The 22,846-nt window shown below is 50.4% G+C and overlaps 11 protein-coding genes across 11 annotated transcripts; 3 read left to right on the plus strand and 8 right to left on the minus strand.

The window, feature by feature from the left end:
- Nucleotides 1-481: 481 nt before the first annotated feature.
- Nucleotides 482-670, minus strand: PPTG_24085 (hypothetical protein; the record flags this gene model as incomplete). Its single annotated transcript, XM_008915046.1, has 1 exon — nucleotides 482-670. The coding sequence occupies one exon, from the start codon at nucleotides 668-670 to the stop codon at nucleotides 482-484; it is 189 nt and encodes a 62-aa protein (XP_008913294.1).
- Nucleotides 671-767: 97 nt separating this feature from the next.
- On the plus strand, nucleotides 768-4,304 carry PPTG_17171 (hypothetical protein). The gene has a single exon (XM_008915047.1). The coding sequence runs from the start codon at nucleotides 883-885 to the stop codon at nucleotides 3,784-3,786; it is 2,904 nt and encodes a 967-aa protein (XP_008913295.1). The 5' UTR covers nucleotides 768-882; the 3' UTR covers nucleotides 3,787-4,304.
- On the minus strand, nucleotides 2,588-5,390 carry PPTG_17172 (hypothetical protein). Its single transcript, XM_008915048.1, has 2 exons — nucleotides 5,331-5,390; nucleotides 2,588-5,268 (listed from the first exon to the last, which is right to left on the minus strand). Exon 2 carries the CDS (start codon nucleotides 4,677-4,679, stop codon nucleotides 4,290-4,292), a length of 390 nt encoding a protein of 129 aa, XP_008913296.1. The 5' UTR covers nucleotides 4,680-5,268; nucleotides 5,331-5,390; the 3' UTR covers nucleotides 2,588-4,289.
- Nucleotides 5,391-6,205: 815 nt separating this feature from the next.
- PPTG_17173 (hypothetical protein) lies at nucleotides 6,206-7,936 on the minus strand (the record flags this gene model as incomplete). Its single annotated transcript, XM_008915049.1, has 1 exon — nucleotides 6,206-7,936. The coding sequence occupies one exon, from the start codon at nucleotides 7,934-7,936 to the stop codon at nucleotides 6,206-6,208; it is 1,731 nt and encodes a 576-aa protein (XP_008913297.1).
- A 713-nt stretch (nucleotides 7,937-8,649) lies between these two features.
- Nucleotides 8,650-13,067, plus strand: PPTG_17174 (hypothetical protein; the record flags this gene model as incomplete). Its single annotated transcript, XM_008915050.1, has 1 exon — nucleotides 8,650-13,067. The coding sequence occupies one exon, from the start codon at nucleotides 8,650-8,652 to the stop codon at nucleotides 13,012-13,014; it is 4,365 nt and encodes a 1,454-aa protein (XP_008913298.1). The 3' UTR covers nucleotides 13,015-13,067.
- PPTG_17175 (hypothetical protein) lies at nucleotides 12,991-13,550 on the minus strand. Its single transcript, XM_008915051.1, has 2 exons — nucleotides 13,280-13,550; nucleotides 12,991-13,220 (listed from the first exon to the last, which is right to left on the minus strand). The coding sequence occupies exons 1-2, from the start codon at nucleotides 13,457-13,459 to the stop codon at nucleotides 13,113-13,115; spliced, it is 288 nt and encodes a 95-aa protein (XP_008913299.1). The 5' UTR covers nucleotides 13,460-13,550; the 3' UTR covers nucleotides 12,991-13,112.
- A 547-nt stretch (nucleotides 13,551-14,097) lies between these two features.
- On the minus strand, nucleotides 14,098-14,499 carry PPTG_17176 (hypothetical protein; the record flags this gene model as incomplete). Its single annotated transcript, XM_008915052.1, has 1 exon — nucleotides 14,098-14,499. The coding sequence occupies one exon, from the start codon at nucleotides 14,497-14,499 to the stop codon at nucleotides 14,098-14,100; it is 402 nt and encodes a 133-aa protein (XP_008913300.1).
- A 46-nt stretch (nucleotides 14,500-14,545) lies between these two features.
- Nucleotides 14,546-15,325, minus strand: PPTG_17177 (hypothetical protein; the record flags this gene model as incomplete). Its single annotated transcript, XM_008915053.1, has 1 exon — nucleotides 14,546-15,325. The coding sequence occupies one exon, from the start codon at nucleotides 15,323-15,325 to the stop codon at nucleotides 14,546-14,548; it is 780 nt and encodes a 259-aa protein (XP_008913301.1).
- A 537-nt stretch (nucleotides 15,326-15,862) lies between these two features.
- On the minus strand, nucleotides 15,863-17,061 carry PPTG_17178 (hypothetical protein). The gene is made up of 2 exons (XM_008915054.1): nucleotides 16,771-17,061; nucleotides 15,863-16,671 (listed from the first exon to the last, which is right to left on the minus strand). The coding sequence occupies exons 1-2, from the start codon at nucleotides 17,031-17,033 to the stop codon at nucleotides 15,960-15,962; spliced, it is 975 nt and encodes a 324-aa protein (XP_008913302.1). The 5' UTR covers nucleotides 17,034-17,061; the 3' UTR covers nucleotides 15,863-15,959.
- Nucleotides 17,062-17,536: 475 nt separating this feature from the next.
- On the plus strand, nucleotides 17,537-19,512 carry PPTG_17179 (hypothetical protein). The gene has a single exon (XM_008915055.1). The coding sequence runs from the start codon at nucleotides 17,639-17,641 to the stop codon at nucleotides 19,403-19,405; it is 1,767 nt and encodes a 588-aa protein (XP_008913303.1). The 5' UTR covers nucleotides 17,537-17,638; the 3' UTR covers nucleotides 19,406-19,512.
- On the minus strand, nucleotides 19,398-21,046 carry PPTG_17180 (hypothetical protein). The gene has a single exon (XM_008915056.1). It carries the CDS (start codon nucleotides 20,700-20,702, stop codon nucleotides 19,599-19,601), a length of 1,104 nt encoding a protein of 367 aa, XP_008913304.1. The 5' UTR covers nucleotides 20,703-21,046; the 3' UTR covers nucleotides 19,398-19,598.
- Between the last annotated feature and the right edge of the window lie 1,800 nt (nucleotides 21,047-22,846).

The raw sequence follows: 22,846 nt of genomic DNA on the forward strand, positions 1-22,846 counted from the left end.
GTCGCGATCTGACAAGAACGCACAGAGAGCGAAAGGAATCGAGTGCGTGGGTGGGGTACTTGCGGTTGCGAGGCCGAAGTGAAAATGGGCCGATGAGGCGCACAACCAGATAGTCAGAGCGGTTGGGCGTCTGTCTTGTCGTTCTGTCTGACGTACCTACACGACGTGGGACCAAATTGGGTTATTGTGTGGACCACGAAAGAAGTTCTTAGTGAAATCAAGTCATCGTTTGGGCTTAGAATTTGAAGGGGCACAATTTTTGGTCAGTAGGATTGTGGATTGTGCTTGTACCACTTTGGACTAAAAACCGGACATCGTGCCCCAGCATTGCATAATGCGCGTGCAGCACTGCGCGTAAGCCAGCGTTGCATACAGCTTGATCTCCATTCAACCCAGCCACCGCTCCATCATATGCGTTGGGACATCGCCTCAACTCGGCATTTTCTCAACGTTAGTGACTGGAGTGATCAGGATAGGTCACCTAATGCTTTAAGTAACTGCGTGTCAAACTACCGATATCTGGGGCTCCAGCTGTCTTTACAGCAGTGTCCGTGACGCTAGAGCGGTTTCGATCCGCCACACCGAAGATCTCCATTTTCGAAGCACGGTAACCTACTTGGTAGCTGTACTTGCCAAGATTGACGAGGTCGCCATTAGAGGGCAGCCACATGATCTCAGATGTGTGGTTTTGGAGGGCATTTTGCCCAGCTCCGCTGATCCTGCAGGAGTCTGACGACGACGTGAGCTTACGGCAACAGTCGCTGATTGTATGCGTAGTGCATTTGTAGGAAGACGGACCAATTTCCATAGGTTTAGCTATAAATATTCCACCTACAAACCACACTTCTAGGAATTTCTAGGGTGAATCGTATCCACCCACAGATGGCTCGCGACGCGGCTTCTCTCGGCGACGACAGCTCGTCCTCGGGCTTCTCCAGCGATGAGGATATGGCGGACGTGTCAGACTTGCCATCCGCAGCCTTGTCCGTCCCCGGTGTCCAGGTTGAAGTGCTGGACGAGGCCGAGGAGATTGAATCTAAAACCGCCGCGTCTCCTGCTCCTACCGACCTAGAAGCATCCACAGCGTCCACCAATGTACTCCAATGCTGCCGAGACGTGGCTAATACAATTCTACAGACACTGAACCCTCTGGACGTGCAGTATGACCAGTATACGGCTGCAATCGGTCATGTAACGTGGCATTGGCCAACATCCGAGACTATTCCGAACGCCGCAGAGCTCGAAAACAAGCTCAAAACCTACCATTCACTACGCGCAGACCTCTATAAGGCCTTCCAGAAAGCCTTCCCCCTTACAGAGGACATGTATGTCCAGTGGATCAGTGACTCAGGTGCCAGAGGAGACTACATTGAGGAGATCAAGAGGCTTTTCGAGCTGTCACAGGGAGACTATTGGTCCATGTCATTAACACTGCAGTATCTGAGGTTTATTAAGAATAACGGAGACGATAAAGAGCTGGAAATGGCGATGCACAAGGCACAGAACACACTGGGGGCCCACTTTGCTAGAGGTCACGAGATCTGGGCTCTCTGTCGGGACCTTACGACTGAAAAATACGACGAAATGGATCAAACACAAGACGCAGAGAAGGAGAGAGCGATCCGAACTCTATTTTGCAGCCAAATGCAGTTGCCACTAGACCAGAACGACCTCGTCATGTCGGAATTTCGAGCTTGGGACACCTATAACGCGCTGGATGAGGCTTCTGGTGCAGCATTTGAAGAGGCCTCAACTCGCCAGACCAAACTGTTCGCCCCGTTAATAAAGAAACTGAGAGGATTCGAGACGAGAATCAATGCAGCGCCAGGGACAGAGGACGCTGCCGCTCCAGAGCAGGTATGGCTACAGTATCTGAACTTTGTTAAGCACCGTGTAGCTCCGTTGATGTCGGGTGAAACAGAGCGGAAGCAGCTTGTGGTGTGTCTGTATGAACGCGCAGTGTCAGTCATGTGTCTAAGCCCCACACTCTGGACCAGCTATCTGGAATATATAGAGCCTGACCAAGCTGAATCAAACACCGCCGACAAGCTCACAGTCGCACGAAGAGCTGTACGGAATGTACCGTTCGATTCCAGTGTCTGGATGGAATTACTTATTGAGATGGAGAAGCAGGGCTCGACTCTGGAAGTCTCGGATTTTGTACGAAGAGAACTGTTGACACGTTCAAGCTCTCCGTTGGATCAGTATCACTTGTTAAACGTGTTACTCGCGTGGTGCGACTCGGTACGTCGCTATGCTTCTATCAGTATTGACGGGGAAGATCTCGAAGATACTATACAACAAGTGGAGACATTGGTAGGAAAAGTCTTCGCAGAGTGTCAAGAGTTCATGACTAAGGCATTTCCCGACTATCGTGAGGGCCTGATGCGCCTAGCAGAATATCAAGCCAAGTGTTATTGGGCACTGATGCCCCCAGACGGACCACCAAGACGTACACCCGCACTAGCCATGAAAGTCTCCAAGGTAACTGAACTGTGGAAATCTACACTTAGCATATCACTAGGAGACCAGACAGCGACGTGGATTGCCTATTTGGAAGCACTTCGACGGATGAATGCGTTCTCAGTGAGCAGTATACGCACAATGGTATTCGACGAGGCACTGAAACGTGTTAAAGACTACCCACTGACCCTCGCTGAGTCGTGGCTTGTCTTTGAGCGTGAAAATGGAGACTTGACGAATTATCTGCGTGCACGACGGTATCATATGAAACACCGCACGTCTCAAACTCCTGCTCAAGTTATTGTGTCCACTGGAGATGAGAAGGTTAAGAACGCTAAGAAACGAAAGGCTGATACCGGTAAACAGTCGAAGAACGCGCAGAAACCAGCTAAACGTGCGAAGCCTACGACTACCGAAGCCGTGGGTATTACCGAGAAAGTATCTAAACCCGCAGAGAAGAAGAAAATCCACGAGAGTCTGACGAATGAGCACACGCTCTTCATGTGTAACGTGTCGAAAGAAGCGAGTAAAGGAGATATCGAGGCGCTGTTTAGGGACATTCCGACCTTAAAGGATGTCCGTCTTGTCGTCAAGACTCGCGGTGATCGTGTCAAGTCGCGTGGGATGGCGTACGTGCAGTTTTTGGACGATGCCGGTGTTGAAGAGGGGCTTAAACGAGACGGATTCCTGCTCCATGGGCATCCACTGCGTGTTGAGCGTTCAAAACCTCCTCCAACCTCTGCGTCTACACCGTCTAAGCCCTCGGGCGGTGAAGGTTTCTGGAAGCCTGATCCATTGACGCTGTATATTGGCGACTTGAACCGCGAAGGATCTAAAGATCAGGTGACGGAAGAGCAGCTACAAGTGGCTCTACAGCAGTCGATGCAAGCAGCAGGTGAGCTCGTTGTGGTCACTCGTGTGTCGATATTGAAGGATCGGCATGGTAAACGGAAGAACTATGGACTGGTGGAAGTGGCGGAGTCTTCTCAAGCTACTTTCTGTCTAGCGAATGTTGCTGCGTTACAGTCCAAACTGGGTGATCAAGTGACGATGAAGCCTTCTCGTTTCTCGATTTCCCACATTCTCGAGCAACAGGAGAAGCAAAAGCAGAAACAGCGGCAATCGAGCAGTAAAGTGGGTAGTCAGCCGCATGCCAAGCCGTCTACGCGACTCGCTCTTCCGTCTACTGGATCGACAACGAGTTTGATGCCACGTGCGCTACGTCGGAAGCTAGCAGCTCAGGATAACACGGCCAAGAATGTGTCTGCTGCAGTGACGCCGAAGAGCAACGAGGACTTTCGTAAGATGCTTTTCAACAAGTAGTGTGGTTTAAACGTTGAAATGGCTGAATGAAACTGGGTTGTTTTGACGAAATGTATCGGCATTGGGCGGTTGTGACGTTTGGCAACGGACGAATTGTGGGTCGTAGCACTCGGTAAAGATCCCGTCGCACTGGTCGAGCATCTTGACGCCGTTGGTGATAAGCAGCGCCGTCAAGCTAGGTGCAAATGCTGCCGCGCTGTCACTGTCCATTGTGGATACATGCAGGTTGCCGGCTGCGGTGTCGGAGTCGAAACTCGAGAATCCACACGGTCTAGGAAGATCCAGTGTCGGGCTGCTTCTGTGCGGTTAAGTCTTGAGTGCCTACAGCCGCGACCACCACGCTAAAATGACGAAGAAGCTGCATTCGGCACGCTTCGAGCCGCTCGGAAATATGACCGAACTCCATCGTAACATCGTTCCTCGAGGCCGTTGCCTTCAATAACATTAGGAATAGTTACTTCATACCTTCATATCACCACTAGCTATGCTACGCTATGGACTTTCTAAAGCTCAAGTCGAATGACTTTTTCCGTAGGCCTCGATTCCGGGAAGCAGACCGAGATGAACTCGCTCAGCTGCTTGCAGAAGGTGTGCTGCTGGCACTTGGTCTCGCCCAGGTAATACAGTCCGCCGCACTGCGCCCACGCCCTGACACCGTCGATCTCTTCCTCTACGACGGCGCTTTTGCTCTCGATTGATCCTTGCGAGACGCTGGAGACTGGAGGCGAGTCCTGTGTGACGTTGTCGGAACTGTGCTCGGAAGTGTCGGAAGCACCACTGCCAGCAGTGCCGGAGACGGTTCGGACGGAGCTATCGCCGTTGCGGAGGTTTAACGCTTGAATTGCAGTCACAGTCAGCAATAAGAGCATGGCTAGGAGTCGCATCGAGGTCATTCTGGCTCAGGAATCTTTTACCGGAGACCGTTTGCTGCTTGGACCGAGAAATGGAGACTGACGTACTGATTTCCAAGTCCACAAAGGATTCCCTCGAATGCATTACACCCGATAAGAAAGCGAATCATCAGGTGTATCGCTATGATTGCATTACGTCCGATACTTTTGCTGTTTGAAGATACCTGTGAAAGTACATGACTTGACAAAAATGCTGCTATCGGAGAGCTACGATACGCATTTCTACAGGTGAACAGGCCTGGCTCTGGGAAATGTGGACAGGACCTGAAGATGCTAATCGACACGGCCAATGTCGGCTGGATGTTCGCGGTAGAAGCCAAATCGTCGTGGCTTCCGGCAGTTCGTGTTAGGCCCAGCAGATAACGGCAATTATGGCTCCGTTCCTTCGACGCCTACTCCAATGCCCGCAAAAAACTTGTTAAGGTCGGTGTCCTACAGGTGCCGGTACGACTTTGCAACACGGCAATACGAGTGCGATTTGCAGGTGGTAAGGACAAATTTCGCTCCGGACGACACGCTGCCTTCCACTCGCTGGTGTGCGTCCTTCCAGTGGAAGCCGGCTCGAAAAGCTCTATGAAATGTTGTCGTTAGTTGTATGGATACATTCTCAATTTGAGAATCGCGACGCCTCACCTTTCTTGTGGCCATCCCATTCCTCGTTCCGTGACACTCCAGGGATTCCAACGTTTACGCGGTACCTGTAAAGTAAGCATGGTTTCTCAGAGGGAAAGAGTTCGTTCATAATAGCTCGATGAGCCAACGTTATCGTCGATTACGCTCTATGATAGCTTATCGACCGGCGACTCGAAAACTATATATGATCAACCGCTCCGACTCGTAGCGATGGTTGTCGTGGTGCCCTTGACGCAGAACGTATGCACGGCGTTTGGCCCTCAGTGGCAGTGTTTGCACCTAATGATCAGAATAAAGTTGTGCATCTCGCACGGTAGAGAGAAACGCAATTCAGCTTTGTGGAAGTAGTTGACGGCGTCGCCCCGGACTCGATCTCACCGCAGCATTCTTCTGGCTGGAGAAGTGCATTGAAGTGGCTCAACGGCTTCTTGAGATAACTAACCCCGTACGTGTACTATCTACAGCGATGGCAGCGTTGGTCCGCGACACGATCAATGCGAAGAGCCATTGTAAATTGATGCTCAGTCAACCTCTGATTAATGAGCGTGAAAAACGCATAAGAATGTCCAAGGACGTGAAAATGGAGAGTGTGCTAAACTCGACTAAGACTGACTTTTTGACGCTACAAGGAAGGAAGCGACGATTAAACTCGAAATGAGACGGAACCAGAGAGAGACAACTTCTACTAACCGTTCAAGGTAGTATAATTCTCATCTACTATGCTAACAGTGAGTACAAGGATGTCCGCCGGCGAGCAGCATAAGTGATAAGTTATTGTTCAGTTAACGCAAGTCGACGCATTTGAGTCAGGGATACCACACACACCTCCCCTGTCGTCTTTGCATTACAATCAATAGTTAAATAAATTATCTTTTTCAACAAGAATGTTCCTCACTAATATCGTACAGTGCACTTCGGTCTCCAATTGGTGTCTGGATGAGCATGTAGGGCGTCTGAATCTCATCTCCAAGTCGCAAATCCTCTCCTTCGATATCTACAATATGCTGGGGATAAAAGTTCTCCAACCTCGCTGCAAGTGACTTCGGCACGACTTGAAAAAGCTCCACCGTCGTGTGCAGCCTCGGGATGGCGTACTCACCCACAGGTCCAACCACAAATTTGATCGTAAGCTGCGTTGGATTCTCTACGAGCCACTCGGCAATGCGTTTGGTGACTAGGATCTGTCCTCCAGTCCCCAAGTCTCCAACCTCATTAGCAATAACTTCTGAAGCTCCGGTATAAGTCAACTTCCCGGTAACTGCATGCACATCTCGGACAAGCGGTCCTTCCGAGCTCACTGCGTCATGGACCCCCATACGTATCCGGAGTCCACGAAATATCATCCTAGTGCTGGCCCGAACTTTACGGGTTGCTGGTACCAGTCCGTCGAGATGTTTTGGCCATTTCGCGTTGAGTAGGTGCAGCTGGACGTCCAGACAATACTCGACAGCCTCTTGGATTGTATGGAACGCTAGTTGGAAGGAATCTCCGGCCGTAGTAATCTCGTATCCGCGGTACGGAGCCAATAATCCTCGAAGAATATCATCGTGAATTCGAGTAGCTTCCTGCATCACACGACCGTCGTCAATGCCCCACAGCGCACTTGAAGACTCGATGTCGGTAAATACGAACACTGGGTTAATGTAGGGTATATCCGAGTCACCAGGAATCGTGACGCGGTCTCGATGTTGCATGTATCTTGCCTTGATATCGTCAGGTAGACAGCAGCGTACGCTTCGTACGACGCATGGTTGACTGCAACCAGTGACGATAGAAAGAGCAAATCCACGTAGATAATACAGCACGAAAGATACTCCAGCGAAACTTGTGATTCGCATTGTCTTGCTTGGAGCGGCGTACATGACAACAGATGAGAAGTGGAACTGGAAGACGAACAACGCGTAGATCATCATGATCCATTTGAGTCGACGGTACAGTGGAGAAGCCACAAAGCTTCCGTGTACATTCTCGTAATCACGGCCTTTGGCTTTGAGAACCACCACGGTAGCGATCATGTAAACTAGCGCAATGATCTGTAAAACGTAGACGCTCAATATCATGATGTACGCGTAGCGCGAGTAGCCGTTTAAAGTGATAGCTAGAGTTATCTCAGCAGCCAGGAAAAGCATAATGAATAAGTGACCGACCCAAGCGTACAGACGGATCTTGGCTCGCTCGTGTTGATCTCCTCTGTCCATTGAGACCGCGACGAGTTTTGAGAGTTCGTAAACCAGTAGAAATAACCAAATAGCGATGCCGAAGTGGGTCGTGTCGCCGATGATAATGGCGGCGGTAACCCAGTCACTTTGTCTGTACCCCAGCTTCAAGACGGCGCTGGTTCCTAGTTGATACAGCTCCGTTGCGACCAAAGCTTTTCCTCCGATGTCGTCGCTCTTATCTGCTGTTTGCGTTGTGTATACTGTGAGCCAGACGAAGTAGATTAACCTTGCTGCTGCACCGATGCACTGGTACGTGAAGAAGATGGCAAAGAGCCACTGGACGCTGGAAGCACGGACGTCCCAGTCGCGATACAACTTGAAGACGAGCAGTGCAGTGCCCACCGCCGACAATGCCAAAGCGGAGATGCACAGTAGGGCCCAAATCATCGGTACGGCGTGGAATTTTAAAATGCCAGCTCTCTCGGTGCGCTCGGCGTGCGATGCCGACTGGGACGAGGATGCAAAAGCCTTGTCCGTCGTAAAATCTGTGTTATCTGTGTTGCTCTTGTGGACTCTTGGAATCGCCTTAACTGGTGCGCCTTGTTCACTTAGCGGGCCATCAACAAGTAAGCTCACAGGTCGGATGCATTGTCTATAGACATGGAGAACCCAGCTTGGTATATTGGGAGTAACAAGCCAACGGTTTCGAGGTTTAGCTGCCGAATGAGAGTCAGTAGAGTTGGGATCGTTTTAATCCGACTAGTACTGATCGTTTCTCTTTACCGGTCTTTTTCTTCCAAGAAGCCTAGAGTTCTTCAAGTAGTCACGCAGTAGCCCGTCCCAACGCACATAAGCCGGTAGCATTATCTGTTTTTCACAGTTAGGAATTTCCTCATCTTCCAAGTGAGTTCCGTTGAATATCCTTGTTGAATCATTAGGCTTTAAACGTGATATGAATCAACACAAGTGAGCCGGGACGAGGACTTCCAACAGCTCCCTAGTCCCAAGATTCCGAAGCACTTGGCATCTAAAATAGTACTCAAAGTACTGGATACCGTCAAAATTAGTAATGAGGAGAATCATTCTTCACACACCCAAGGAAACCAACGGAATACCAGCATTATAATAGAACGCACCCGCCTTCCGGGGATTCAGAGGTGATGGAGGGCTTGCCCACACTTGTCGTGCCTGATGATCCCGAGACTGGGGCAATCGAGCGTCCCAAGACCCCTCCACCGATCCAGATCGATGAACAGCGGTTGCTGAGCAATACTACGCATCTACCGGTGAAGCTACAAGCGCTACCCAATGCTCCAATAGCGCCAGAGACGTTCAGTACTCCCGGTTCAAAGCAGTCAACACCTCGACAACCTACTGCGCGTGATAATTCCCAAATTTCAGGTTCAAAGCAATCAACTCCGAGGCCTCCGACAGCTCGAAATGAGGCTCAACCGCCTGGATCAACGAAGACAACGCCCAGACCGCCTACAATTCATGATGGCCAACAAGAACAGCCAGACGTAACTCCAGTATTGACTATTGGTATCGATACTACACTCGATGAATTGACTAGACCTCTATCACCTCGTGCTGCCTCACTGAGTAGTAAAGACTACAAGGCCATGGCGAAGCGCGCCGCCGCTGCAGCCAAGCTCGATCGTCTCGCTGCAGGCAACAAATCTGTATTCGACGCCAATATGAACGACATCGCTGAGTTAGGGATCGGAATGGAGCTGTATTTCTTATTGATCAAGTACTTAAGCTGGGCTTTCTTTACGATGGGGATTGTATCTCTACCAGCCATTATAGTGAACTACTACGGCGACGGCGTGACGGCCAAGATGGTAGATCCACTGCAGTTAGCGTACGCATCACTAGGCAACCAGGGCGTGAACCCGGATATCGCGAGCGATCCGTCTCAATGTCTACCGATCGGGGAGATCGACTGTACCGGGGCCACCGTCAGTACGCCGTTTACAACGGACCCGCAGACTGTGGCTTGGATCGTGACGTCGAGCGATGCCATCTACTCGTTCGTCTTCCTCATCGTTTACTTGCTGTTCCGTCGTCATGCAAGACGTGCCATTGACGCTCATCAGAACGAACATCTTACGCCGGCCAAGTACGCGATTTTCGTCCGTGGTTTACCTCCTGACGCTACAGCTCGAGAGGTGTTAGACCACTTTAACTCGCGTTATGACCCAACTCAAGAGGAGTCCTACTACCCGTTATGGCTTGGATGTTGCTGGGGACGACGGCCACGTCGAATCAAGCACTCATTGTCCAAAGGCGCAGCCAATTGCAACGTTGTGAACAATCTGGAGCATCTTTGGAGACCGGATGACCTCGGTCTAGCGCGGCCCGGCACTGGCCAGCCAAGACTGAGTACGGCCGGGTTGGCCAGACCAAGCACGACTAGTCTGGCCAGGCCTAGCACGTTTGGTCAGCCCAGGCCACTCACAGGGCCTCCTGTTACTCCACGCGACGCTATTTTGGCCAAACAAGAAGAACATCAAATGTACTTGGGTACTTGGATTGCCGAGGTGAGCATCGCTCACCCTACCGGCGGATTATTGCGAACATTTCTGGCCATGGAAGTGCTCACCCGCAAGATTTCGGAAGCTCAAGCACTGGTTAGTATTCTCGCTCAAGAGAAGGATCAGGCCGAGCTCGCACTTCAAAACTGGGTGCCACCTCCAGACAAGAAGAACCCGAAAAAGCCGAAATCAACTTTCAAAAAGGCCGACGAGTTGTTGCTCCAGGCCACAACGAAAAAGCTGGAACGGCTTCTAGCTGCGATGACCAAGAAAACCAGCAAACTCAAGGCTCTTAAACAGGCAAATAAACAACTCCAGGATCAACTGAAGCAAGAAGCTGAGGCTGCAGCGGCACCCGATACGTCTACAACTGGTACCAAACCAAAGACCAAACCGAAGAAAATGAAAGCTCCAGACGCTAAACCCTTCGATCTCAACGCCTGTGAGTGCGCGTTCGTGGTCTTTAACAACCTCGAATCACGTCGTCGCTGTATCCAAGACTACCGACGCTCAGACCAATGGATACCACATAAATTTCAGCCGAAATCACTACGTTTCCGCGACGGTAAATATCCGCTTACAGTGCTCGCAGCTCCTGAACCGTCTAATATTTTGTGGGAAAACCTTGAGGTGACAGCGCGATCTCGTCGGATTCGTCGCGGTTTTACGAATTCCGTGACATTTTTACTCCTCCTTCTCTCCGGGGTTATCATTTCTGCAGCCCAGTCAGCGCAACAGACTTTCAAGGATAAGGCACCCCCTGCTGGACTCTGTGAATCCACATTACCAGAGATTTTCTACGCTAGTCCAGATTTTCTCGACGCCAAAGTATCTTGGGATCTCGAGTGGGACTCTAACGCTACATGCACACCTGGAGATAGTGGAGAAACTCGCTATCATGTTGCGTATTCGAATGGAATTATCAACGATATCACGGTGGATAAACCTACGTCTCCTGTTAATGAATTACATCGTTGTACCGATCCGTGTGTTTCTGAAAAATCGAGCACAAAATGCAACACACTTGCATGCTATAATGGCGCAGTACGCGAAGAAACCGGCGCAGACTGCGAGACGTATCTGGCTAGTCATGTTCTCTATTGTCTCTGCACTGCACAACTTCAGACCAGTATCGCGGAATTCGGAGTAATTGACGGACCGCAGGAACTCTGGAACACATTTCTACCATGTCGTGGCTTCCTGACCGATTTTCTCGCCAAAAACGCTTTTATTGTCATCGCTTCCGCCGTCGTGGTTATTGTAAACATCGTGCTCAAGTCCACACTACGAGGCTTTGCATCTTTCGAGCGACATACAAGCGAATCAGCTAAAGCGTCAGCCGTGGCTCTTAAAATGTTTGCAGCTCAATTTCTCAACACCGCTATCATTGTGCTTGTAGTGAACGCGGCGCTGTCACTAAGCGCTGTTCCTGTCGTTGGAGAGCTCTTTCGAGGCAAGTACAGTGATTTCCAGCGAGACTGGTACCCGACTGTGGGCATGGGTGTCACGATGACAATGCTGATCAATGCCATTATGCCGCATTGCATACTGTTGCTGCAACTGTGTGTAATTGGCCCCTTAAAGCGCTGTCTAACACGTCGTAGCGTGCGAACACAGGAGAAAATGGACCAACTGTATGCTGGGCCAACGTTCGACTTGGCTGTGAGGTATCCTATGATCCTGAACTCGGTCTTTGTGACGCTAGTTTTCTGTGGAGGTTCCCCTGTGCTACTGTTTATCGCAACTTTAGCCTGTACCGCAACATTCTGGATCGATAAATTGTCGCTGTTGTGGCTTTACAGTGTCAAAACAGCGTACGATGAAGCTCTGGGTGAAACTGTGCTGGGTTTATTACCGTGGGCATTGGTAGCTCACTTGGCCTTTTCCTCTTGGATGTATGGCAATACGGATTTATTGAAGGCTCCGACGTTGAAACTCGGCTGGGTTTTTGAGTTGTTTGGTCTTAGTACGGACGGAGCAACGGATACTGAAGAGATGTACAACAAACTGGTCGCACAGGCCACTACGTTCGATCCATTAGGAAAGAATGGCTTCATTGTAAAGGTTCTCCATGTGAACGTGATGCTTATGTTCATCCTGTTCCTACTGGTGGTACTTGGTATCCTCCTGTCTGCTGTTTGGGTGCGAGTGCTTCTACCAGTTCTACGCAGCACAGTTGGTCGTATTCTACTAGCAGTATGGAGTCGTTTGCGACCACTCTTCCGGTTCTGTCGATGTCGCTGTTCGTGCTTCAAAAGAAGGAAAAATGTGGTTAAACCTGAGCCTTCACCCAATAGTTCGCCTCAGAAACCTCCGACTGGAGGATCGGCAAAAGTTGCTGCAGAAATTGTACTCACGGACATTCCAACAAGCGAACTCACTCTACACACAGGCAAAGAAGACGGGTTGAACGGAGCAGAGCCGTTAGTACAGAAGTCTTCGGTAGTGACAGCGTGGGCACCGGAACCAGCATCAGCTGAGCCAATTGAGACCTTACCCAAAGTTCCGTTGTCAGCTCGAACAGTACCGACAGAAGTAGTACTACCGGAGTTTACCGATGTGTTCCGAAAGTCCGTGGGTCCGAAATTCCGGCCGGACGCGAAGCTGGGCTTTAAGCGCGACTCCAGTCGTCCATCTGAGCTGGTTCGGTACTGGAAGGAGGAGACGGTAAGCAATGGTTATCATCGCAACCCGGGAGATCCGATGCGGACGTGGGAAGCCATTCAGGCCCCCGTCAAGACGTACGCTATTGAAGCCAACGCTAAGTACAGACTGGCAGTGGCTGAGCTCGTGGCAGCTTCAAGACGAGCTCTTACGATTGCAGAAAACCCAGAGACGCCATCTCATTCCCCTTCAAAGCCTGAAGGTGCAGTTGTTGCACCAACTTCTGTTGAAGCAGTACCGGTAATACCTGAAGAGACAGCGGTAAAGGATGAAGATCCGAAAGATGAGGTGAAGCCGGAAGACACTGCCATAACTCTCGGATAGGCACAAGGAATGTTTATTTAAACTCATAAAGAGCTTTACAAGTGAAATTCTCCTTTTGGTTGATTAATCTTGCTCTTTTGATGAGCTTTCTGGCTTAATCACTTGGCCTCAGCCATCGTGTAGAAACCCTGGGCGTATTTCTTGCCGAACTCGGTAGCCGATGTTGGTGGATGCTTCAGGGCTTTCCGTGGACTCTCGTCCAGTTCCTGATAACATAAAATCTCTTTAGTGGTCGTTATCACAACGAAAACGACAATAATCGCACCTCGAAGATGGCTTTGACGTCGCCGTCGTGTTTTTCGTAGAGCGCCTTGAGCTTTTCAGCCACCTGCGGATCGTACTCGAGAGAATCCGAGTGCTCTCGAGCGCCTTTTGTCGCGTGCAGCTCCTTACTCGCCTTGTTCAGCTCCGACTCGGAGACCGCAGCAGCTCTCTTCGCCTCCATTTCGGTTTGATTTTGTTGAATAGGATCTGTGTGTGAAGCGTCGCGTTAAATCAGGTCTAAATATCATCCATGTAATATCCGTTTTGATCAAAGCAAGGCTTGACAGACATTACGGAGGGTTAGACACCACATGTTACATTTATACAGGACGAGAAGATGGTAGCCACCATAGTGTAACTGGAAATTGGAAACCAGGAGGTTAGAGGCTCAGGGATATAAGCAATTAATATATCTGAGAAGAAAATGGATTGCTAACGAAGCGATTTTCAAAATGCCTCATAGGTGACCAAAATCGTATAAATACTTTTTCGTATTCGAAGCAGCAAAATACTACTTCGAAAAACTAGTGACTGACTAGCTGAGTAGAAGTAACCTCCATGTCATGTTCAGGCACGGATGTATTATGTCTAGGGGCTCTCTCACCTTCATCTGTCTTGGGTAGCTAAGGTTATTAATTGTTCATTCGACTTGATCGCGACGTATTGAAAGTGCTAGCTTCAACTCAAAACGACGTGGGATTTATGGGAAAGTAAAATTAAAACAGGTAAACAAAATGTATTATGGTTAACCCCCTACTTCGTTGTTGCTAGTCTTACGCCAGTAAACTGCAGTTGGGTTCTTCCTCATCCAACCATTTCTTAGCCTACTTGTTTAAGCGACTGAAGAAGCGCAGTGCAGAAAGAGATGCATCCAGAAGTATACTCGCTCTTCTCCTGTTGAACCAGCTCCTTTTTACGTGTCTCCACCCAGTTACGGATCTGCAGAAAACGCTCGTGCTGTTGGTCAATTGTCCAGTTGGGATGAGTCTTGAAATGATCCTTGCTTCCACAAATTTCCACTATCTCGCCCTTAATTGCCCTTATGATAATTGTGTCCACAAGGTCGTGCAACCCCAAATTTTCTTTCGACGTGGCCATTGTTATGTTGTTTTTTTGATTGATGAATTTCTCCAAATCTTGCCAGCTCGGTTTCTGATTCGGGAACATCTTGGACACTTGCTGCACTGCAACAGCCAAACCGACGATATGAGCTGCTTGCATCGACTCAGAACTTCTAGTAGAAGTATTCTTGGATGCCTTTCTGATTTCATACGGCGTGAGAGGAACGTCTTGTAGCCACGCCAAACTTTTGTCGTTGTAAAGTTCCTTGAGCTTCTCCAGTTTTTTCCATGTAAATACAATCGCACACCATCAGCAACAAAGCTATGTCGTAACAGGATTTCTGTCGCTTTTTCCGTTGATAATCGTCATCAACAAGAATTTGAGTATTTGCAGCATCGCGGCCGATAATGTTGGCAACCCAGATGCAAAAATAGTCCTTCAATCGACTTTTGAGCGCGCGCGTTAAAACCAGATAAGCAACGACTTGGTGGAAATTTTTGTAGTATTTGACGATGAAGAAGAAGAGCGACTTGTGTTGTTTCTTGCGATTGATCCACAATGGCACGACTTGGTTCGCGATGGAGCTCAGAGACAGATCCTGGTTGTGTTCTGGGAGTCTGGAAATATCAGGATCTACCGTGCGGCGGTCCAGCTTGGTGTCTGATACCTCGATTGGTGGTGCCTGCGCTTTCAAGGTATCATCCTCGTCGCTACATGCGTTGCCACTTTGGTACTCTCCGTCACTTTTTGTGTCAGCGTCCTCACCCCCGCGTCCACCAGCGATAGTTACTTGATTATCCTCACTTTCTCGCCCTCCGCTGCTCTCAGTATCCGTATCCCCGCAATCGCTGCTACCAGTCGATTGTTTCGACTCGGTCTCAGATTTACTGTTCTCATACGTCGGCACCTCCATCGAGAGGGGCACTTTCTCGTCTTTTGCAAACGCTTTCGCCAACACTGGTGATGATGAACCCGGAGTTTTCATGCTTCCCCGCTCGATTAGTTGAAGTCAAGTGCTGTGTGTGGTTGTGGACAATTGTTTTTTAATGATTGAGTGAGCAAGCCTTTCGCACAGACGAGTCGGTGGAAAAGTCTGCGTGGAAATTCTATGGATTTGAGTTCTATCCCGACCTTCTATTATCATCCAACTGCTCCAACAAGTTCTTATCTTATCTGATTGACTTACCTACGACGAGTATTATTTCAACTGATCGAATCCTCGTGAGCATAAGTGAGATGAAGGTCGGTGTCACAATGATAATTTAAACTTACTAATCGGGTTCACTACAAAACAAAATAAAGCAACGCCGACATCGACTCGTTTTAGAACGTCACGCAATCTTTATTTACAATTAGAGGATGTAGGTATCCTCCATGCTTTATAGAGTTGTAGACCCTTGGTATCCAAGCTCGGCAACAAGTCGATAACCCTGCGTCTTAGTATAATCTGAATTTGAAGCGGCCCGTATTAATATAAAGTGAACAGCCTCCCATGTATGAGGGAGGCTATTCACTTTACAATTACGCGGACCCTGCGATTGCTTTCGTTGCTAACCGCGAGTGCTGATTCAATTGATCGTTCATAAATATCGCCTTCTGCTGCTTCCTGATACTTCGATCTACTCTGTTTGGCTCTCACCCGCTTCCTCTGCAACCTCCTTCTCCACAGCTTTGTCTTCCTCCTCTTCACTAGCTTTTTCTTCATCTTTGGGTGTTTTATTGTCAATATTCTCATCAGCCTCCTTCTCCTCTTCCTCCTCCAGCTCCTTCGGGACAGGTGGTGACGAGAACTTGGGACTTTGCGTCTCCTCTTCATCCTGTTCCGATCCGGACTCGTAAAATGCTTCCAGTTGGTCCGGATCGGCCGTGACGACCAAGTCCACTTCGTCCAGCGTCACTTGGTCCTTATCGTCCTTCAGCATTCTGGCCTCCGTCGCGGCCGCATCTCCATGATGGGCCACCAGTGTCTGATACGTGCGGAGGTCATTCATGAAGGCACTGGCCAGCTTCTGGCGTCGCATCTCCAGCAACTCGCGCTTGCGGCCCTCGGACTCCTGGGCGATCCGCGTCTCGAACTTCTCAAGCTCTTCTTGTTGCTTGGCCGCGAACTCGGCGTTCTGGCGGGCCGCGTTCTCCTCGCAGCGCTGCACTAGCAAGTTCTCCACCTCGTCAGCCTCCTCGGCCAGCTTAAGTACCAGGGTCCGGACCCCTGCGAGCTGTTGACGCACTCTAGACACCAAGTGGAAGTTCTGGGCTAAGAACTGTTCGCTGGCCGCTTGAGCCTGTAGCGTGGCCCGGGCGCGGCTCAATGCAGAGTCGAGTTCTTGGCCGCTTCAGTGGGAAATAGACACGTTAGTAAAAAAAATGTAATATCTCGTTAACGACTGAAAGTTGTTTCTTGCAACTTGTACAGTTACAAGCACCGATTACCTGGTGATTAGTTTCTGATGGTTGGACGTTGCCTGCGCGTATAGCTTTTGCTGAGCACGAAGGAACTCCTGACCTTCATTGCGGCCGGAAGTTTCGAGAGATTCTGGCGCGACGGGCGCAGCAGTTTGAGCCGCGACTTCCACGGTACTGCTGCTCGACACAGAGCTGAAGGGAGCCGAGCGGTTGCTGGCGGCCGAGAGCTCTCGCTCGACTGCGGAGGACAGCTCGCGTGACTTGGCGACGACGTACTGGAAGCCGATCATGGTAATCAGTTGAGGGGAAATGTCACTCAAGTGGAGTGACATTTATAATCTCGGTGGTCGACAATTCTGTCTGATTTTTTTTTATTGTTGGCGAGTTCAACTTGTTGAAATCCTTTACCACCGAGCCCACGAGTCTTGTATTTCTTGGCAATAATACAACCATAGTTTCATAAGATCCTCCAGTGTTGAATAAATTCTTTCCAGCATGCCAACCGCTTGTAGAAGCACCTCGAAATTCATCAGCAACCCATTCAACTGCGTCGTTCCCATTATGGAATCAGGTGGCTCCAACTAAAATATCCGCTACGTGTCGTGTGGCACCGCAACAAGAGGGTTCTCTCACTTGCTGTCAGCCACCCAGCTGGTGTCCGAAAGCCTGAATGTTCAGTCAAAGTGCAACATAATATCGGAGACCAATACAGTTCGCCAGATGGAGAAGCCCCAAACCTGTCCATCTTGTCGGGCTTGCAGAGCAAACTGGTCCACCCCATTATTAAGAATCGCACGAGGCCAACGAGACCAGCGCATGTGCGCAGGTACAAGGAATTCCCTTCTCTCCTGCTCAATTTAGCGCTCGTTTTTCGACGTTTATTTATCAACAGGCGATGGTGATGATATGGGCTTCCATGGGCTTGACCTCCGTTCTGCTTTCCAACATTTCGGCGATGCTGATCTCGTTCAAATTGTACCGAGACTGGGACTTCCGTGTGTCCAGCGTTCGTTGGTTATTCCTCACGTTTTTCGTTTATCTATGGCTCTACACACTCGGACGTGCAAGTTACTATCTCTGGGTCGTCATGCTACCAATCAAGGAATTCGTAGACGGCAACAACGCCGTGCCATACACAAGCAAACAATTGGACCAGCTAGGAATTTACGCTACGACAGATCTCGAAGCAGCGCGAAGGTTATTCCCGACTACAATTTTGTGTTTCTGCGACGTCATGCACTTTGCAGTAGCATTTTGGGTATTACCACTCATCTACGAACTGTCAAAAATCGCGGCGAAATCGATGGACAGAGGCACCGCCAAGGAAAAAGCCAAAATTCGGATGTATATTATCGTGGGCCATGGACTTATTACCTGCTTTCTGGTCGCAGTGGTGATTTTAAGTGTTATTGGAGGTGGGTACTCGAGTTATACCTACCGATTAGCACTCGCCATCTACGTCATGCAGATTATCACGCTTGTGTACATGGGTGTGGTGTTGTTCCTGCTGAAATGTAAGGGGCGAGATGTCGAGTCAATCAACGGTAAGTTCCAAGCTTCACCAGTCTACAAGCGACTCAAATGGATCATGTTTGCGTACGCGCTCTTTGCGCTCCAGTACGAGGCCACATCACTCTTCACGTACGTGTACACACCTCGTGATGAAGCAACGTTGAGCTACATTGGCATCAGTCAAGTCATGTACAATGCCACGGGTCTTGCCTTGGCTCTTTGTGCGGGCTGTAGTCTGCCATGTACATTACGGTTCTGCGGTTGCTGTATCCCCGATGAGATTCTCGTTCAGCTTGTGGTAGAGTCCAACCGAGGGGAAATTCCTTGCATGACAACCCGTGACGAGACGGTGGAGCCTCCTGTTTTAAACCCGGTGTTTGTTGTGACGGATATCGAGTCGTCCAGTGCGTTGTGGGGTATCGATGACGGTAAGGTGATGCAACGGGCGATACAGGTACACGATGATACGCTGCGTTCACTGTTGACACCGTATCGAGGGTACGAGATTACTACGGCCGGAGACTCCTTTCAGCTGGCCTTCCACACGATTCGTGAAGCCGTCTCGTACTGTTTGGATGTCCAGCTTCAGTTGCTGGCCGCTGAATGGCCCAAAGAGCTTCACGGTCTTGTACCAGCGACCAAGAAGCGACGAGCAGGCCACCGAGTCATTTTCCGTGGATTGCGTGTACGAATGGGAATTCACGATGCTATGGGCTCTGACGGACACCTTCACCATAGCCCTCACGCTGTCACGGGTAAGACCGTCTACACTGGAGCGTCTGAGGTGATCGCAAGCGAAGTGAGTGACGTGGGTGCTGGCGGACAGATCCTCATCACGCGACGAATTGCTGAATGGTTAATGACCAACAAGGACGTTTTACCTATGGATTACTCTGTCGATTACCTGTGCGACTACATGGTCCCGCAAGTAAACATGCACGTGGCAGTCTACGAAGTTCTGCCGGAAGAACTCGCTCGACGCAAGAAGATTTTCGCGCAGGACCAGAACAGCCGAATCCCGCACGTCGCGAACCGATCAGCCTCGGGCTCCACTATACTGGAGAGTGGCCTTGAGACGCCTCTGGGTTCACCCACATCGTGGTTCCAGACTCCTCGTACTCCTCAACGAGTGAGTACTTTTAGATCATAGCTTGTTGTTAGTGAAGTATAATATCCTGTACAGTAGCTTGTAGTGTTCGTGCTGTAAAATATTTCACATTTTTCTTCTATTCCGAACAAGAAGTTGCTACTTCAAGCCTAGTGGTGGGTGCAAGACCTGAATTACTACGAAAGCTTTGGTTGCTGTTGCTTAAAAACTCGTACAATGAGTTTGTCCTAACTAACTAGCCACGCATGCCTGGCTTCCGCTTGAGTTCATCACGCAGTCCCAGCGAGAAACACCCACGTTCCACCATTTGGTGCGGCGGCACGAACGAAGCGGACAGTGGCGTAACCACATCGTCCTCTTCATCGTCATCAAAGTCGTCAAAGCCTCCCTGCCGACGCTGCCGCAGGTCCATGCCCACTCGCCGCTTCTCCTTGGTCTTTTGCTTGCCCCTAAATACGTTACTACTGGCGTTGGAGTCGCTGTCTTCGCCCTCGAACTCCATCTTAAATATGTCGTCATCGTCGTCCTCTGTGTTCGTCAACCCTTCATCCTCAGTGTCCTCGCACTCCTCGGCGATACCGTGCGGCCCTGAATACGGCCTCCTCGACCGGCCATTGTTCACCGGGATAGCCAAGCCGTCGTTATTGCTGCGCTTCTTGCTCTCCAACGGCCAGCCGCCATTGCCAAGCATCATGGCCGGCTCTTCCCACGATAATAACTGCATCATAGGCTGCTTAGGGTCGTTCGAGTTCTGAAAGTCGTTGCTACTTCCGCGTCGTCTACGGCACTCAGAGTCCTTCTCGTCTCGTGACGGGATCGCCGTCGGCGAGGTCGCACAAGAACCCGTGGGGATCTCGATGGGCGCAGACACGCGGTCCACGACCATTTGGTCGCTTTTGGGTGCCAGTCTTCGCGCCCGGAAAAGATGAGACCGCAGACCGAACACGTACGAAGACGTCTTGTCCTCTGAAGGGGACGTACCCCACCGGCTCCTGGACGACGATGTAGATCTACTGCTCTGTCTGGCTGACGTCGACACCGAGACGGTCGAGCGTCCTCTGCTATTGTTACTCTCGGGCCGACGCGTCGTCTCATCCGTCGCCGTCGCCGTGCGTCGACGACTTGAAGTCTCGGCGCGTCCATTAGCCGTTGGTCGTCGATTACCGTCCCCACTCGGGCCATACCGTCCGCGTGTGGACGTAGCCAGATCCGGCGTGAAGATATTAAGAGCGCGTAGGTAGTTGGCTCTCCAGTTCTTGTTCTTGTTGGCGTTAAGCGCCATCCGCTGGCTGCTATTGGCCATAGGTCTGTCCTGTGTTTGTCTGTGGCGCGTCGTCATCGGGCCGCGCGCGGGCAGCCTCACGAGTCAATACAGAAGCTCAAAATTGTCGACTCCTTCCTGTCCTCTGGGCCGCCGAAGACCTTCGTCGTTGGCTAACAGCAGGCTGGAGGCCACCCGCTGCTGGCTGGAGCGTCTGTTGCGTCTCTTCCTGGGGCCTTCGCGGTGGGGTTAACGACTGGCCCGCGGCTCTTTGCCCTCAAGATTTGCGTCTGCGCGGGGCCCGATGCGAGATCTTTCGTTGCCCGAGCGTCTGGAGCGCGGCCGGTGCGATGGCCAAGCGGGGCCGAGGCGCGTACGTCCGGTCCGGTGCTGCTGTCCTGTCAATCAAGAAATGAGACTGGCAAAAGGTGCAGACGAAAAAACTCCGCAAAATTCTATTGCGATATTTGCAATAGAGACAACCCAGCTTTTTTGTGAGAAAAAAAATCGCTGGGGACCAACCAATTCGTTTGTCTCGGTGGTGAACACGAAGACACGAGCTAAAGGTTGCACTCGCGTCATTGCGGCCAGGTCTCATCGTGCGCGAGCGCTCTCTGCATGGCGCTGATATGTACATGCTTCGAAGTACCTTGCGAGAGAGACAATGTGCTGACTTGTGAGCATGTACCGGCCAGCGAGCGACCGGACGCTGTTCTCGCTCTCTCGGCACGGTTGGATAGCACGCGCAGGTAAATGTCCGTGTGCTCAGGACGAATTACATGAACTACTGCGCAGAAGACTAGCTCAGAGTTTGGTTGCTCAAAAGTTTAACTAAAGAATACCTCGCGTGCTATTTGATGGGATTGGCAGCTCCCACGAGACAGACACGAGTATAGAACGACAAAGTGCCACGCGAGATGAGTACATGTTGCAAGAGTTAACAGATTGCACACTTACTCATGTCGGGTTAGCTAAGATCTCTCCAAATTTCGCGCTTGTTTGCATCAAGGTGGTTGGTTGTCAACGCCCCCGCAGGATTCTTGGCAGCAAGATTAGCGAAAAAAAAAGAAGACGTCAACGCGAACGGCAAAGCATAATCCGAGCATATGTGGAGCGCAGACGTGTGTGACAGCGGCTTTGCGCGCCGCCGCGGTGATGAACACGACGCTGGCGTGCGGTGGTTTGCTTGGCCGCCTTGCAGACAGCGCCCGAGATCCGGGAAGGCGCATCACCTCTTCAGCAGCGAATGGCTCGGCGCAGGAGATCAAGCATTCGGACTTGCGTCGGATCCCCATCGGACGATCGAATGATCAACTTTCCGTACCTCGGCCCGTGGAACTCTTATTGCAACATTCTATTGTCAAAATGTACGGCAGCAAAGACCTGTTGAGGTTCAACTAGAATGCCTGTCACAGTTCTGGTAAGTAGTACTCAGAGGCCGAGTCGGCCAGTCGTTTTGGCAGAGATTTTCTAGAGGCGACGTGAAAGTTTCACCGCTGTGCTGGAGCTATGCAGCGCTTGCGATACTATTATATCTAACGTTTCGCCAGTGGCCCGATCTTTCATCACTCGAATGCTCCAGTCTCTGCTCGCAGAACGCCGATTTCTGCAAGTGAACTGCGGCACGTCACAGGCAAGAAAAACCAGGCAACGCAGTGCTGGCAGATTCCGGAATTCGACGGTTTAGAGGATGGCAACAAGCCGGAGGGATCCGATCACACGTGCGCACTGCGAGCGTTCCGGAAGTGCTCGCAGCAAAAATCCGCGTTTGAATCAGCTGCAATAACTTGCAGTGTGGCGTGCAATGCAAGTTCTAAAGCAAGAGATGATAGCGCAAATTTCCAGGTCAAGAGGTCTGGTTCAAGGCTCTTGCCTCCTGATCAGCAACTTGATGCTCTATCTTAGCGTCGCTGCCGCCGTGGCACGTCTCGCTGAGTCCAACTCGCCAAGTGTGTATCACTAACAGCCTTACTCTATTTCACTATTACTATTGTTGTGTGTCCCGCAATGTGCGGCTCGTAATGTTGCTTCGCTCATGAAGACCAAAAGGGGTTGGCAATAGCTCAAAAATGAGCCCAATACATACTTACATTGAAGTGCCACCCAATGCCGGCTATAGTACCAATACATGCGAGACCACGTTACAACAGCTTCTAACTGATGAATGCCCTATCTGGAAGCTGGACTCCAAACGCTATGCACACTCGAAGCAACAACCAAAA

The sequence above is a fragment of the Phytophthora parasitica genome (assembly GCF_000247585.1).
Source record: "Phytophthora parasitica INRA-310 unplaced genomic scaffold supercont2.67, whole genome shotgun sequence".
In the NCBI taxonomy this organism is placed as follows: domain Eukaryota; phylum Oomycota; class Peronosporomycetes; order Peronosporales; family Peronosporaceae; genus Phytophthora; species Phytophthora nicotianae.

Bases quoted from the DNA above. Each gene is read 5' to 3' on its own strand.
- PPTG_17180 (XM_008915056.1), bottom strand. From the start codon at position 20,702: ATGACGACGCGCCACAGACAAACACAGGACAGACCTATGGCCAATAGC.
- PPTG_17172 (XM_008915048.1), bottom strand. From the start codon at position 4,679: ATGACCTCGATGCGACTCCTAGCCATGCTCTTATTGCTGACTGTGACT.
- PPTG_17171 (XM_008915047.1), top strand. From the start codon at position 883: ATGGCTCGCGACGCGGCTTCTCTCGGCGACGACAGCTCGTCCTCGGGC.
- PPTG_17175 (XM_008915051.1), bottom strand. From the start codon at position 13,459: ATGGAGGCGAAGAGAGCTGCTGCGGTCTCCGAGTCGGAGCTGAACAAG. The intron at 13,221-13,279 runs GTGCGATTATTG...TTATGTTATCAG, and splicing joins ACGTCAAAGCCATCTTCGAG to GAACTGGACGAGAGTCCACG.
- PPTG_17179 (XM_008915055.1), top strand. From the start codon at position 17,639: ATGGTGATGATATGGGCTTCCATGGGCTTGACCTCCGTTCTGCTTTCC.
- PPTG_17178 (XM_008915054.1), bottom strand. From the start codon at position 17,033: ATGATCGGCTTCCAGTACGTCGTCGCCAAGTCACGCGAGCTGTCCTCC. The intron at 16,672-16,770 runs GTAATCGGTGCT...TTCCCACTGAAG, and splicing joins CATCAGAAACTAATCACCAG to CGGCCAAGAACTCGACTCTG.